The following is a 16,955-nucleotide window of genomic DNA, read 5'->3' on the forward strand; positions in this document are numbered from 1 at the left end:
CTACCTCCTACCAAGTGAGTTGACTGTTTACCTAATCTCTACCTCTTACCAAGTAAGTTCTCTGTTTACCTAATCTCTACCTCCTACCAAGTAAGTTCTCTGTTTACCTAATCTCTACCTCCTACCAAGTAAGTTCACTGTTTACCTAATCTCTACCTCCTACCAAGTAAGTTCACTGTTTACCTAATCTCGACCTCCTACCAAGAAAGTTCTCTGTTTACCTAATCTCTACCTCCTACCAAGTAAGTTCTCTGTTTACCTAATCTCTACCTCCTACCAAGTAAGTTCTCTGTTTACCTAATCTCTACCTCTTACCAAGTGAGCTCACTGTTTACCTAATCTCTACCTCCTACCAAGTAAGTTCTCTGTTTACCTAATCTCTACCTCTTACCAAGTAAGTTCTCTGTTTACCTAATCTCTACCTCCTACCAAGTAAGTTCTCTGTTTACCTAATCTCTACCTCCTACCAAGTGAGTTCTCTGTTTACCTAATCTCTACCTCCTACCAAGTAAGTTCACTGTTTACCTAATCTCTACCTCCTACCAAGTAAGTTCACTGTTTACCTAATCTCTACCTCCTACCAAGAAAGTTCTCTGTTTACCTAATCTCTACCTCCTACCAAGTAAGTTCTCTGTTTACCTAATCTCTACCTCCTACCAAGTAAGTTCTCTGTTTACCTAATCTCTACCTCTTACCAAGTAAGTTCTCTGTTTACCTAATCTCTACCTCCTACCAAGTAAGTTCTCTGTTTACCTAATCTCTACCTCCTACCAAGTGAGTTCTCTGTTTACCTAATCTCTACCTCTTACCAAGTAAGTTCTCTGTTTACCTAATCTCTACCTCCTACCAAGTAAGTTCTCTGTTTACCTAATCTCTACCTCCTACCAAGTGAGTTGACTGTTTACCTAATCTCTACCTCTTACCAAGTAAGTTCTCTGTTTACCTAATCTCTACCTCCTACCAAGTAAGTTCTCTATTTACCTAATCTCTACCTCCTACCAAGTAAGTTCTCTGTTTACCTAATCTCTACATCCTACCAAGTAAGTTCTCTGTTTACCTAATCTCTACCTCCTACCAAGTAAGTTCTCTGTTTACCTAATCTCTACATCCTACCAAGTAAGTTCTCTGTTTACCTAATCTCTACCTCCTACCAAGTGAGTTGACTGTTTACCTAATCTCTACCTCCTACCAAGTGAGTTGACTGTTTACCTAATCTCTACCTCCTACCAAGTGAGTTCTCTGTTTACCTAATCTCTACCTCCTACCAAGTGAGTTGACTGTTTACCTAATCTCTACCTCTTACCAAGTGAGTACCTAATCTCTACCTCTTACCAAGTGAGTTGACTGTTTACCTAATCTCTACCTCTTACCAAGTGAGTTGACTGTTTACCTAATCTCTATCTCTTACCAAGTAAGTTCTCTGTTTACCTAATCTTCACCTCCTACCAAGTGAGTTGACTGTTTACCTAATCTCTACCTCTTACCAAGTGAGTTCTCTGTTTACCTAATCTCTACCTCCTACCAAGTAAGTTCTCTGTTTACCTAATCTCTACCTCCTACCAAGTGAGTTCTCTGTTTACCTAATCTCTACCTCTTACCAAGTAAGTTCTCTGTTTACCTAATCTCTACCTCCTACCAAGTAAGTTCTCTGTTTACCTAATCTCTATCTCTTACTAAGTGAGTTGACTGTTTTCCTAATCTCTACCTCCTACCAAGTAAGTTCTCTGTTTACCTAATCTCTATCTCTTACCAAGTGAGTTGACTGTTTACCTAATCTCTATCTCTTACCAAGTAAGTTCTCTGTTTACCTAATCTCTACCTCCTACCAAGTGATTTCACTGTTTACCTAATCTCTACCTCTTACCAAGTGAGTTGACTGTTTACCTAATCTCTATCTCTTACCAAGTAAGTTCTCTGTTTAACTAATCTCTTCCTCTTACCAAGTAAGTTCACTGTTTACCTATTCTCTACCTCCTACCAAGTGAGTTCTCTGTTTACCTAATCTCTACCTCTTACCAAGTGAGTTCTCTGTTTACCTAATCTCTACCTCTTACCAAGTGAGTTGACTGTTTACCTAATCTCTACCTCCTACCAAGTAAGTTCTCTGTTTACCTAATCTCTACCTCCTACCAAGTGAGTTGACTGTTTACCTAATCTCTACCTCTTACCAAGTAAGTTCTCTGTTTACCTAATCTCTACCTCCTACCAAGTGAGTTGACTGTTTACCTAATCTCTATCTCTTACCAAGTAAGTTCTTTGTTTACCTAATCTCTACCTCTTACCAAGTGAGTTGACTGTTTACCTAATCTCTATCTCTTACCAAGTGAGTTGACTGTTTACCTAATCTCTACCTCCTACCAAGTAAGTTCACTGTTTACCTAATCTCTATCTCTTACCAAGTGAGTTGACTGTTTACCTAATCTCTACCTCCTACCAAGTGAGTTGACTGTTTACCTAATCTCTACCTCCTACCAAGTGAGTTCTCTGTTTACCTAATCTCTACCTCCTACCAAGTAAGTTCTCTGTTTACCTAATCTCTACCTCCTACCAAGTAAGTTCTCTGTTTACCTAATCTCTACCTCCTACCAAGTAAGTTCTCTGTTTACCTAATCTCTATCTCTTACCAAGTGAGTTGACTGTTTACCTAATCTCTACCTCCTACCAAGTAAGTTCACTGTTTACCTAATCTCTATCTCTTACCAAGTGAGTTGACTGTTTACCTAATCTCTACCTCCTACCAAGTAAGTTCACTGTTTACCTAATCTCTACCTCCTACCAAGTAAGTTCTCTGTTTACCTAATCTCTACCTCCTACCAAGTAAGTTCTCTGTTTACCTAATCTCTACCTCCTACCCAGTAAGTTCTCTGTTTACCTAATCTCTACCTCTTACCAAGTGAGCTCACTGTTTACCTAATCTCTACCTCCTACCAAGTGAGTTCTCTGTTTACCTAATCTCTACCTCCTACCAAGTAAGTTCTCTGTTTACCTAATCTCTATCTCATACCAAGTAAGTTCTCTGTTTACCTAATCTCTACCTCCTACCAAGTGAGTTGACTGTTTACCTAATCTCTACCTCCTACCAAGTAAGTTCTCTGTTTACCTAATCTCTACCTCCTAGCAAGTAAGTTCTCTGTTTACCTAATCTCTACTTCCTACCAAGTGAGTTGACTGTTTACCTAATCTCTACCTCTTACCAAGTGAGTTGACTGTTTACCTAATCTCTATCTCTTACCAAGTAAGTTCTCTGTTTACCTAATCTCTACCTCCTACCAAGTGAGTTGACTGTTTACCTAATCTCTACCTCTTACCAAGTGAGTACCTAATCTCTACCTCTTACCAAGTGAGTTGACTGTTTACCTAATCTCTACCTCCTACCAAGTAAGTTCTCTGTTTACCTAATCTCTATCTCTTACCAAGTGAGTTGACTGTTTACCTAATCTCTATCTCTTACCAAGTAAGTTCTCTGTTTACCTAATCTCTACCTCCTACCAAGTGAGTTCACTGTTTACCTAATCTCTACCTCTTACCAAGTGAGTTGACTGTTTACCTAATCTCTATCTCTTACCAAGTAAGTTCTCTGTTTACCTAATCTCTACCTCTTACCAAGTAAGTTCACTGTTTACCTAATCTCTACCTCCTACCAAGTGAGTTCTCTGTTTACCTAATCTCTACCTCTTACCAAGTGAGTTCTCTGTTTACCTAATCTCTACCTCTTACCAAGTGAGTTGACTGTTTACCTAATCTCTACCTCCTACCAAGTAAGTTCTCTGTTTACCTAATCTCTACCTCCTACCAAGTGAGTTGACTGTTTACCTAATCTCTACCTCTTACCAAGTAAGTTCTCTGTTTACCTAATCTCTACCTCCTACCAAGTGAGTTGACTGTTTACCTAATCTCTACCTCTTACCAAGTGAGTTCTCTGTTTACCTAATCTCTACCTCTTACCAAGTGAGTTGACTGTTTACCTAATCTCTACCTCTTACCAAGTAAGTTCACTGTTTACCTAATCTCTACCTCCTACCAAGTGAGTTCTCTGTTTACCTAATCTCTACCTCCTACCAAGTAAGTTCTCTGTTTACCTAATCTCTACCTCCTACCATGTAAGTTCTCTGTTTACCTAATCTCTACCTCCTACCAAGTAAGTTCTCTGTTTACCTAATCTCTACCTCTTACTAAGTGAGCTCACTGTTTACCTAATCTCTACCTCCTACCAAGTGAGTTCTCTGTTTACCTAATCTCTACCTCCTACCAAGTAAGTTCTCTTTTTACCTAATCTCTATCTCTTACCAAGTAAGTTCTCTGTTTACCTAATCTCTACCTCCTACCAAGTGAGTTGACTGTTTACCTAATCTCTACCTCCTACCAAGTAAGTTCTCTGTTTACCTAATCTCTACCTCCTACCAAGTAAGTTCTCTGTTTACCTAATCTCTACCTCCTACCAAGTGAGTTGACTGTTAACTTATCTCTACCTCTTACCAAGTGAGTTGACTGTTTACCTAATCTCTATCTCTTACCAAGTAAGTTCTCTGTTTACCTAATCTCTACCTCCTACCAAGTGAGTTGACTGTTTGCCTAATCTCTACCTCTTACCAAGTGAGTACCTAATCTCTACCTCTTACCAAGTGAGTTGACTGTTTACCTAATCTCTACCTCTTACCAAGTGAGTTGACTGTTTACCTAATCTCTATCTCTTACCAAGTAAGTTCTCTGTTTACCTAATCTTCACCTCCTACCAAGTGAGTTGACTGTTTACCTAATCTCTACCTCTTACCAAGTGAGTTGACTGTTTACCTAATCTCTACCTCCTACCAAGTAAGTTCTCTGTTTACCTAATCTCTATCTCTTACTAAGTGAGTTGACTGTTTACCTAATCTCTACCTCCTACCAAGTAAGTTCTCTGTTTACCTAATCTCTATCTCTTACCAAGTGAGTTGACTGTTTACCTAATCTCTATCTCTTACCAAGTAAGTTCTCTGTTTACCTAATCTCTACCTCCTACCAAGTGAGTTCACTGTTTACCTAATCTCTACCTCTTACCAAGTGAGTTGACTGTTTACCTAATCTCTATCTCTTACCAAGTAAGTTCTCTGTTTACCTAATCTCTACCTCTTACCAAGTAAGTTCACTGTTTACCTATTCTCTACCTCCTACCAAGTGAGTTCTCTGTTTACCTAATCTCTACCTCTTACCAAGTGAGTTCTCTGTTTACCTAATCTCTACCTCTTACCAAGTGAGTTGACTGTTTACCTAATCTCTACCTCCTACCAAGTAAGTTCTCTGTTTACCTAATCTCTACCTCCTACCAAGTGAGTTGACTGTTTACCTAATCTCTACCTCTTACCAAGTAAGTTCTCTGTTTACCTAATCTCTACCTCCTACCAAGTGAGTTGACTGTTTACCTAATCTCTATCTCTTACCAAGTAAGTTCTCTGTTTACCTAATCTCTACCTCTTACCAAGTGAGTTGACTGTTTACCTAATCTCTATCTCTTACCAAGTGAGTTGACTGTTTACCTAATCTCTACCTCCTACCAAGTAAGTTCACTGTTTACCTAATCTCTATCTCTTACCAAGTGAGTTGACTGTTTACCTAATCTCTACCTCCTACCAAGTGAGTTGACTGTTTACCTAATCTCTACCTCCTACCAAGTGAGTTCTCTGTTTACCTAATCTCTACCTCCTACCAAGTAAGTTCTCTGTTTACCTAATCTCTACCTCCTACCAAGTAAGTTCTCTGTTTACCTAATCTCTACCTCCTACCAAGTAAGTTCTCTGTTTACCTAATCTCTATCTCTTACCAAGTGAGTTGACTGTTTACCTAATCTCTATCTCTTACCAAGTGAGTTGACTGTTTACCTAATCTCTACCTCCTACCAAGAAAGTTCTCTGTTTACCTAACCTAATCTCTACCTCCTACCAAGTAAGTTCTCTGTTTACCTAATCTCTACCTCCTACCAAGTAAGTTCTCTGTTTACCTAATCTCTACCTCTTACCAAGTGAGCTCACTGTTTACCTAATCTCTACCTCCTACCAAGTGAGTTCTCTGTTTACCTAATCTCTACCTCCTACCAAGTAAGTTCTCTGTTTACCTAATCTCTATCTCTTACCAAGTAAGTTCTCTGTTTACCTAATCTCTACTTCCTACCAAGTGAGTTGACTGTTTACCTAATCTCTACCTCTTACCAAGTGAGTTGACTGTTTACCTAATCTCTATCTCTTACCAAGTAAGTTCTCTGTTTACCTAATCTCTACCTCCTACCAAGTGAGTTGACTGTTTACCTAATCCCTACCTCTTACCAAGTGAGTACCTAATCTCTACCTCCTACCAAGTGAGTTGACTGTTTACCTAATCTCTATCTCTTACCAAGTAAGTTCTCTGTTTACCTAATCTCTACCTCTTACCAAGTGAGTTGACTGTTTACCTAATCTCTATCTCTTACCAAGTGAGTTGACTGTTTACCTAATCTCTACCTCCTACCAAGTAAGTTCACTGTTTACCTAATCTCTATCTCTTACCAAGTGAGTTGACTGTTTACCTAATCTCTACCTCCTACCAAGTGAGTTGACTGTTTACCTAATCTCTACCTCCTACCAAGTGAGTTCTCTGTTTACCTAATCTCTACCTCCTACCAAGTAAGTTCTCTGTTTACCTAATCTCTACCTCCTACCAAGTAAGTTCTCTGTTTACCTAATCTCTACCTCCTACCAAGTAAGTTCTCTGTTTACCTAATCTCTATCTCTTACCAAGTGAGTTGACTGTTTACCTAATCTCTACCTTCTACCAAGTAAGTTCACTGTTTACCTAATCTCTATCTCTTACCAAGTGAGTTGACTGTTTACCTAATCTCTACCTCCTACCAAGTAAGTTCACTGTTTACCTAATCTCTACCTCCTACCAAGTAAGTTCTCTGTTTACCTAATCTCTACCTCCTACCAAGTAAGTTCTCTGTTTACCTAATCTCTACCTCCTACCAAGTAAGTTCTCTGTTTACCTAATCTCTACCTCTTACCAAGTGAGCTCACTGTTTACCTAATCTCTACCTCCTACCAAGTGAGTTCTCTGTTTACCTAATCTCTACCTCCTACCAAGTAAGTTCTCTGTTTACCTAATCTCTATCTCTTACCAAGTAAGTTCTCTGTTTACCTAATCTCTACCTCCTACCAAGTGAGTTGACTGTTTACCTAATCTCTACCTCCTACCAAGTAAGTTCTCTGTTTACCTAATCTCTACCTCCTACCAAGTAAGTTCTCTGTTTACCTAATCTCTACTTCCTACCAAGTGAGTTGACTGTTTACCTAATCTCTACCTCTTACCAAGTGAGTTGACTGTTTACCTAATCTCTATCTCTTACCAAGTAAGTTCTCTGTTTACCTAATCTCTACCTCCTACCAAGTGAGTTGACTGTTTACCTAATCTCTACCTCTTACCAAGTGAGTACCTAATCTCTACCTCTTACCAAGTGAGTTGACTGTTTACCTAATCTCTACCTCCTACCAAGTAAGTTCTCTGTTTACCTAATCTCTATCTCTTACCAAGTGAGTTGACTGTTTACCTAATCTCTATCTCTTACCAAGTAAGTTCTCTGTTTACCTAATCTCTACCTCCTACCAAGTGAGTTCACTGTTTACCTAATCTCTACCTCTTACCAAGTGAGTTGACTGTTTACCTAATCTCTATCTCTTACCAAGTAAGTTCTCTGTTTACCTAATCTCTACCTCTTACCAAGTAAGTTCACTGTTTACCTAATCTCTACCTCCTACCAAGTGAGTTCTCTGTTTACCTAATCTCTACCTCTTACCAAGTGAGTTCTCTGTTTACCTAATCTCTACCTCTTACCAAGTGAGTTGACTGTTTACCTAATCTCTACCTCCTACCAAGTAAGTTCTCTGTTTACCTAATCTCTACCTCCTACCAAGTGAGTTGACTGTTTACCTAATCTCTACCTCTTACCAAGTAAGTTCTCTGTTTACCTAATCTCTACCTCCTACCAAGTGAGTTGACTGTTTATCTAATCTCTATCTCTTACCAAGTAAGTTCTCTGTTTACCTAATCTCTACCTCTTACCAAGTGAGTTGACTGTTTACCTAATCTCTATCTCTTACCAAGTGAGTTGACTGTTTACCTAATCTCTACCTCCTACCAAGTAAGTTCACTGTTTACCTAATCTCTATCTCTTACCAAGTGAGTTGACTGTTTACCTAATCTCTACCTCCTACTAAGTGAGTTGACTGTTTACCTAATCTCTACCTCCTACCAAGTGAGTTCTCTGTTTACCTAATCTCTACCTCCTACCAAGTAAGTTCTCTGTTTACCTAATCTCTACCTCCTACCAAGTAAGTTCTTTGTTTACCTAATCTCTACCTCCTACCAAGTAAGTTCTCTGTTTACCTAATCTCTATCTCTTACCAAGTGAGTTGACTGTTTACCTAATCTCTACCTCCTACCAAGTAAGTTCACTGTTTACCTAATCTCTACCTCCTACCAAGAAAGTTCTCTGTTTACCTAATCTCTACCTCCTACCAAGTAAGTTCACTGTTTACCTAATCTCTACCTCCTACCAAGTAAGTTCACTGTTTACCTAATCTCTACCTCCTACCAAGAAAGTTCTCTGTTTACATAATCTCTATCTCCTACCAAGTAAGTTTTCTGTTTACCTAATCTCTACCTCCTACCAAGTAAGTTCTCTGTTTACCTAATCTCTACCTCTTACCAAGTGAGCTCACTGTTTACCTAATCTCTACCTCCTACCAAGTAAGTTCTCTGTTTACCTAATCTCTACCTCTTACCAAGTAAGTTCTCTGTTTACCTAATCTCTACCTCCTACCAAGTAAGTTCTCTGTTTACCTAATCTCTACCTCCTACCAAGTGAGTTCTCTGTTTACCTAATCTCTACCTCCTACCAAGTAAGTTCACTGTTTACCTAATCTCTACCTCCTACCAAGAAAGTTCTCTGTTTACCTAACCTAATCTCTACCTCCTACCAAGTAAGTTCTCTGTTTACCTAATCTCTACCTCCTACCAAGTAAGTTCTCTGTTTACCTAATCTCTACCTCTTACCAAGTGAGCTCACTGTTTACCTAATCTCTACCTCCTACCAAGTAAGTTCTCTGTTTACCTAATCTCTACCTCTTACCAAGTAAGTTCTCTGTTTACCTAATCTCTACCTCCTACCAAGTAAGTTCTCTGTTTACCTAATCTCTACCTCCTACCAAGTGAGTTCTCTGTTTACCTAATCTCTACCTCTTACCAAGTAAGTTCTCTGTTTACCTAATCTCTACCTCCTACCAAGTAAGTTCTCTGTTTACCTAATCTCTACCTCCTACCAAGTGAGTTGACTGTTTACCTAATCTCTACCTCTTACCAAGTAAGTTCTCTGTTTACCTAATCTCTACCTCCTACCAAGTAAGTTCTCTGTTTACCTAATCTCTACCTCCTACCAAGTAAGTTCTCTGTTTACCTAATCTCTACCTCCTACCAAGTGAGTTGACTGTTTACCTAATCTCTACCTCCTACCAAGTAAGTTCTCTGTTTACCTAATTTCTACATCCTACCAAGTAAGTTCTCTGTTTACCTAATCTCTACCTCCTACCAAGTGAGTTGACTGTTTACCTAATCTCTACCTCCTACCAAGTGAGTTGACTGTTTACCTAATCTCTACCTCCTACCAAAGGAGTTGACTGTTTACCTAATCTCTACCTCCTACCAAGTGAGTTGACTGTTTACCTAATCTCTACCTCCTACCAAGTGAGTTGACTGTTTACCTAATCTCTACCTCCTACCCAGTAAGTTCTCTGTTTACCTAATCTCTACCTCCTACCATGTAAGTTCTTTGTTTACCTAATCTCTACCTCCTACCAAGTAAGTTCTCTGTTTACCTAATCTCTACATCCTACCAAGTAAGTTCTCTGTTTACCTAATCTCTACCTCCTACCAAGTGAGTTGACTGTTTACCTAATCTCTACCTCCTACCAAGTAAGTTCTCTTTTTACCTAATCTCTACCTCCTACCAAGTAAGTTCTCTGTTTACCTAATCTCTACCTCTTACCAAGTGAGTTGACTGTTTAACTAATCTCTACCTCTTACCAAGTGAGTTGACTGTTTACCTAATCTCTATCTCTTACCAAGTAAGTTCTCTGTTTACCTAATCTCTACCTCCTACCAAGTGAGTTGACTGTTTACCTAATCTCTACCTCTTACCAAGTGAGTTTTTGTTTACCTAATCTCTACCTCCTACCAAGTAAGTTCTCTGTTTACCTAATCTCTATCTCTTACCAAGTGAGTTGACTGTTTACCTAATCTCTACCTCCTACCAAGTAAGTTCTCTGTTTACCTAATCTCTATCTCTTACCAAGTGAGTTGACTGTTTACCTAATCTCTATCTCTTACCAAGTAAGTTCTCTGTTTACCTAATCTCTACCTCCTACCAAGTGAGTTCACTGTTTACCTAATCTCTACCTCTTACCAACTGAGTTGACTGTTTACCTAATCTCTATCTCTTACCAAGTAAGTTCTCTGTTTACCTAATCTCTACCTCTTACCAAGTAAGTTCACTGTTTACCTAATCTCTACCTCCTACCAAGTGAGTTCTCTGTTTACCTAATCTCTACCTCTTACCAAGTGAGTTCTCTGTTTACCTAATCTCTACCTCTTACCAAGTGAGTTGACTGTTTACCTAATCTCTACCTCCTACCAAGTAAGTTCTCTGTTTACCTAATCTCTACCTCCTACCAAGTGAGTTGACTGTTTACCTAATCTCTACCTCTTACCAAGTAAGTTCTCTGTTTACCTAATCTCTACCTCTTACCAAGTGAGTTGACTGTTTACCTAATCTCTACCTCTTACCAAGTAAGTTCTCTGTTTACCTAATTTCTACCTCCTACCAAGTGAGTTGACTGTTTACCTAATCTCTACCTCTTACCAAGTGAGTTCTCTGTTTACCTAATCTCTACCTCTTACCAAGTGAGTTGACTGTTTACCTAATCTCTACCTCTTACCAAGTAAGTTCACTGTTTACCTAATCTCTACCTCCTACCAAGTGAGTTCTCTGTTTACCTAATCTCTACCTCCTACCAAGTAATTTCTCTGTTTACCTAATCTCTACCTCCTACCAAGTAAGTTCTCTGTTTACCTAATCTCTACCTCTTACCAAGTAAGTTCTCTGTTTACCTAATCTCTACCTCCTACCAAGTAAGTTCTCTGTTTACCTAATCTCTACCTCCTACCAAGTGAGTTCTCTGTTTACCTAATCTCTACCTCTTACTAAGTAAGTTCTCTGTTTACCTAATCTCTACCTCCTTCCAAGTAAGTTCTCTGTTTACCTAATCTCTACCTCCTACCAAGTGAGTTGACTGTTTACCTAATCTCTACCTCTTACCAAGTGAGTTGACTGTTTACCTAATCTCTATCTCTTACCAAGTAAGTTCTCTGTTTACCTAATCTCTACCTCCTACCAAGTGAGTTGACTGTTTACCTAATCTCTACCTCTTACCAAGTGAGTACCTAATCTCTACCTCTTACCAAGTGAGTTGACTGTTTACCTAATCTCTACCTCTTACCAAGTGAGTTGACTGTTTACCTAATCTCTATCTCTTACCAAGTAAGTTCTCTGTTTACCTAATCTCTACCTCCTACCAAGTGAGTTGACTGTTTACCTAATCTCTACCTCTTACCAATTGAGTTCTCTGTTTACCTAATCTCTACCTCCTACCAAGTAAGTTCTCTGTTTACCTAATCTCTATCTCTTACCAAGTGAGTTGACTGTTTACCTAATCTCTACCTCCTACCAAGTAAGTTCTCTGTTTACCTAATCTCTATCTCTTACCAAGTAAGTTCTCTGTTTACCTAATCTCTATCTCTTACCAAGTAAGTTCTCTGTTTACCTAATCTCTACCTCTTACCAAGTAAGTTCTCTGTTTACCTAATCTCTATCTCATACCAAGTAAGTTCTCTGTTTACCTAATCTCTACCTCCTACCAAGTGAGTTGACTGTTTACCTAATCTCTATCTCTTACCAAGTAAGTTCTCTGTTTACCTAATCTCTACCTCTTACCAAGTAAGTTCTCTGTTTACCTAATCTCTACCTCTGGCTCAATATCTTTTATCTTGAACTACAATGATAGCTTCCTTTTTAATCTTACGCCATGGTTATGTCATCTAGATGAAATAATTATCATGTAGCCTAATGTCATGTAGATGAAATGATTATGTTATGTAATGTCATGTAGATGAAACGATTTAGAATCGCATCACGAAATGTAAAAAATCAAGACAAGTATTTCTCTACAAACATTAAACCCAAACATGGGAAAGGCTTAGAGATACAGCCCTGATGGGAAAAAACAAGAGCAGTTGACCCTTCGGTAGTTTGAGCACACAGCACAGATTCTGTAACTTTGCCGTTTCCAAAATGCTTCAGGCGGGAGTCAGTCCCTCCTGTTCATAAGGAACAACAGTTTTGTAGAGTGAGTGGTAACAACATTCCAATTCTAGACCATGCTGAGGTGCTTATCCCGAGACGAGCTATGGTTGTTCTTCAAATGAAGGCGGCTAATCAAATTCAGACGTGCACTTCTTCGGATACTTCCGTTTTAAACAAGAAAATGTACGGAACTAGTAAAAAAAAAATACCATGCCAAGTTTTTGGCTCCAAGTTTCATTTTGAGTAATATTATAAAAGTTAGCCAACAAAATTTTAATTAAGTTTTAATTAATCAATCCCAGGTAAGAATTAAATTTCTCAAGGTCCTTTTTAAGGCTGCACACGGTTAGTGCTTAAATAAACAGGCTGTGTTCCTTTATTAATAAGATCATTAAGATGTAATACCTTATTGTTTTCAATCTGATTAAAAGTATAAAAGCTAGTGCTAGATAAAGCAGATTTCGATCTTGAAGATTTAATAGTAGAAGATCTAGAATCTAGATCTAACTCTATAATGTCATCCTTTAGTTTTTAATGGGGACACGACAAATCGTTCACTGACATTTCGTTCACCTGACAATTAGTTCACCCGACAACTGGCTCACAGATAACTTGTTCTCCGACAGTTGGTTCACGACAAATCATTCAATGACGATTTGTTTACTGAAAAATGGTTCACAGACAAATCGTTCACTGGATATTGTTAATATTATGGTCTCGTCGCGTGTTTAATTTGTTTACAATAAGAAGTACATACAGGGATCGATACATTATATCTTTGGTTTTCCAAAACAAATTGATATCTATAGAGATCGGGACTAATAATAATTGTTAATTTTTCTAACGCTTGAGGATGGTATGTGATACAAATTAGACTTTATCGAACACCAATAATAGTTAACTCAGGTGTACCTCAAAGAACAGTCTTGGGTCCACTTCCGTCTCTAATTTACATATATGACCTACCAAATAGCATTAGTTCAGGAACAAAAGTCAGATTATTTGCAGACGATTGCATAATATATAGACAAAGTAAAAAAAAACAATGTACTGAAATTTAAAAAAAAAAGAGTTAGAGGAATTACAAAAATGGGAATCAAATTGGAGCACGTCTTTCCGCCCAGAAAAATGTCAGTTATTGAGAGTAACAGAAAAATAAAATAAAATAAAACTAAAACAAATAAAAACTACTTATTTTATTCATGGTAAACCAGTCACACAGACTAAAAACTAAAAAAAAATATCAAGCAAAACATTAGGGTTTATTAAAAGAAATGTTTACAAATCAAACAAGAACATAAAACTAAAATGCTATTTAACTTTAGTCAGGCCAACATTAGAATATGCGTCGTCTATTTGAATCCCTCAACTCAAGAAAGCATAAAGAAACTTCAACAAATACAAAATAGGGCAGTGAGATTCATAACAAACGAATATTCAAATTTGATTAGAGTAATGGTCGAGAGGCTAAGTGCGCTTGAACTTGGCTTGTCTTGGCTACCTAGAAGGGGGCTCGAGGTTCGACAACCGACTCGGGCAGAGTTGCGTTTACTGAGCGCCTAAAGGCAGCACGGAAAACCAACTCCTAGATACCCCCTCCCCCCACTGTCCACAAATGAGATTGGACCAAAGCGCTCTGAGCATGCTATAAGCATGAAACTAGCGCTATATAAAAGCTATAATAATAATAAAAAAAATAATAATAACACCATTAGTTAAATCAATAAACTTAGAGACACTGCAGTACAAAAAAGTAACTACAATACATAAAACACTGAAGCATAATTTACAAATAGAAAAACAAAACCTAATGAAATAATCACAAAGACACAAAGATAGAGGCACATTTCTTATTCCATACGCTAGAACAAATTCGTATAAGTGCTCATCCTCCCCTAGTGCCATTAGAGAATGGAATGACTTAGCAGAGTTTAAATCATTGATTAAAATGCATGACCAGATTGACACATGAAATGCGTAGGACGTAATTATTTTCTTTTTTGAAGTAACGTCTGTAATCTATAAGATTAGAGTGAGCGAATACACATATTTTTTGATAAGGTAGGGGGACTTCAAAAGTAAAAGGTTGAGAAACATCGATTTTTGTTTTCTTGGTAGAATAAAGTGATTCGTCGGCGTTAATCTTAGAAACTTTGACAACTATTTGGCTACAAGGACAAATTCATATGTATGAAAAGACAGAGAGAAAAAAGACTAAAAGGACTATTAGAAGTACATTTTAAAAACTATGAAACAATGTCCTTTTGAGCTTTGTTGATTTGTAGGGGTCTTAGTACTTCCAGAAATAGAAACACACTACAGGGGGAGGGACATTTTACCTTTTTTAGCCTCTTCCTTTCCTGAAAGGCTTTTTCAATTCCTTTTGTTTTTCAGAGATCTGCTGACAGACTTCAGCCAATTTCCAGAGCCTGACCACCATATTGATGTAGGTCAATGGGTCAGAAAGAACCGGAACCTTGAAGGCGTTCCCTCAGTTGACGGCAGCAACGGAAGATGTTCCATGGCGTTTAATGAATATATTGCTGGAGCAGTCGGGGGTAACATGACCTAAACACATTACATATGTAACTCATGTGTGTGTGTGAGAGAGAAAGAGAGAGAGAGGCTTGGATGTGCTCTGGAATGATTGGTAGATGTGGATTGACTAAAGAAAGAACTGCTTATTCTGTTTTTAACTAATATGTTTGGAGAGAGAATGCAGTGTTAGCTAGCAAATTGGCCATTGGCTCACAATAACAACATTGACAAAGGAAATTCCAATATTGGTCTATCTTTTAGATTCACAGTAGATTAAATTTGTCTGTCGTGTGGATATCAATCTGAGCCAAATTTTAACATATTTTACAGTTGTTGTTTTCACTCAATTTCGTAGTTTTCTTATTGTTTTCATTTTTTTTTCTTTTTGGCTACTTACTTTTCACCTTTTTATAAAGACTGAAGACTATTTTTTTTTATTAAAATATTGCGTATCATCTTTAAAAAACAACAACAACATTGATACTGTGAAATAGCTGTTCGTCTTAGATTTGTTTTTCCAATTTTAATATTACGACAATTTTATTTGGAGTCAATTAAAAGCACAAATGTATTTGCCTTCACCAACTAATATGTTTCCTTCTAGGTATGGCTGGTGTGTTGGTCGGGCACCCTTTCGACACGATGAAGGTTTGTTAGCCCATACATTTCTTACATGTATATATGCATAGACATTGAAGATTAATTGAACTGTAATTAGTGTCAAGCTTATTTTTACTAGTTTTTGTGACATCTTGACATGGTTATAAGTTAAAAATTGTAGACAAACTTGTTTATGAACATTCCCAATGCTAGACACTTAGCTCAAACAAGTTTTGGTTCTTACGTGCATCAAATATTTTATTTGATCTCCAACAGATGGCTTTAGTATTACTATACACAATACGAAAATATGAAACCATTTAAAATAGTCCCAAGCAGTAACTATGGATAGTACACTATTTTCAATGGTTCTTCACTAGGCTGCAAGGTTTACTGTAACTACAGAGATATTGAACGATTAATAAACTTTCAGTGGAACTCTTAGTAACAAACTTGGGTTGAAATAGTTCAAACTTTCGTGTTTACAGTGTCTTCAACATTTCTCAGTTCAAACTTTCATGTTTACAGTGTCTTCAACATTTCTCAGTTCAAACTTTCATGTTTACAGTGTCTTCAACATTTCTCAGTTCAAACTTTCATGTTTACAGTGTCTTCAACATTTCTCAGTTCAAACTTTCATGTTTACAGTGTCTTCAACATTTCTCAGTTCAAACTTTCATGTTTACAGTGTCTTCAACATTTCTCAGTTCAAACTTCTTCGCTTTCAGCTTCAGATGCAGATTCGCACGGTTGGAGAACACAACGTCAGTAAAATCTCTGAAGCTTGGAGCTGTATCAGCAGTCAAGGACTGGTAAGCTATCTAGCAGTGGGGCTCTGATCCATGGCCTGGTGGTGGTCAAAGTAGTCTCTGTATCAGCAGCCAAGGACTGGTAAGCTATCTAGCAGTGGGGCTCTGATCCATGGGCTGGTGGTGGTCAAAGTAGTCTCTGTATCAGCAGCCAAGGACTGGTAAGCTATCTAGCAGTGGGGCTCTGATCCATGGCCTGGTGATGGTCAAAGTAGTCTCTGTATCAGCAGTCAAGGACTGGTAAGCTATCTAGCAGTGAGGCTCTGATTCATGGGCTGTTGGTGGTCAAAGTAGTCTTTTTCGGTGATTCACTGACAAAGCTTTTAATTCATTTTACTCTTGATAGTTCTAGACTAAAGATAGAGATTTCTAGCTATAGGTTAAAAACTGTTAACTATTATTAGCCTACAATAGAAGTAGCTGTCTATTAGCCAAAGATAGAACTTTGTTAGCTATAAGTCATAAATAGATTTTGTTATTGATAAGCCAAAGATAGAATTTGTTAGCTATAAGTAAAAGGTAGAATTGTTAGCGACAAGACTTAAATAGAATTTCTTAGCAATAGACCAAAAATAATTTTTTAGCTATAA

The 16,955-nt window shown here is 37.9% G+C and overlaps 1 protein-coding gene and 2 long non-coding RNA genes across 4 annotated transcripts in view; 1 reads left to right on the forward strand and 2 right to left on the reverse strand.

The window, feature by feature from the left end:
• The window catches only part of LOC106056973 (solute carrier family 25 member 45-like), a 56,349-nt gene that overhangs the window by 2,132 nt on the left and 37,262 nt on the right, over positions 1-16,955 (forward strand). The window contains exons 1-4 of one of the 2 annotated variants that reach the window (XM_056024837.1): positions 12,594-12,720; positions 14,813-14,976; positions 15,561-15,604; positions 16,285-16,368. In XM_056024837.1, coding sequence (XP_055880812.1) covers positions 14,940-14,976; positions 15,561-15,604; positions 16,285-16,368 — 165 coding nt within the window. In that variant the 5' untranslated portion in view covers positions 12,594-12,720; positions 14,813-14,939. Of the gene's footprint in view, positions 1-12,593; positions 12,721-14,812; positions 14,977-15,560; positions 15,605-16,284; positions 16,369-16,955 lie in introns of those variants that run through there. The other variant, XM_056024836.1, reaches the window with a different exon arrangement.
• Positions 227-1,657, reverse strand: LOC129925301 (uncharacterized). The gene is made up of 3 exons (XR_008777097.1): positions 1,467-1,657; positions 678-943; positions 227-487 (listed from the first exon to the last, which is right to left on the reverse strand). It is a non-coding gene; the product is annotated as an uncharacterized LOC129925301 (long non-coding RNA).
• Positions 10,507-12,085, reverse strand: LOC106056980 (uncharacterized). Its single transcript, XR_008777098.1, has 3 exons — positions 12,032-12,085; positions 10,901-11,242; positions 10,507-10,862 (listed from the first exon to the last, which is right to left on the reverse strand). It is a non-coding gene; the product is annotated as an uncharacterized LOC106056980 (long non-coding RNA).

Source organism: Biomphalaria glabrata, chromosome 3 (genome assembly GCF_947242115.1).
Source record: "Biomphalaria glabrata chromosome 3, xgBioGlab47.1, whole genome shotgun sequence".
Classification (NCBI taxonomy): Eukaryota; Metazoa; Mollusca; class Gastropoda; family Planorbidae; genus Biomphalaria; species Biomphalaria glabrata.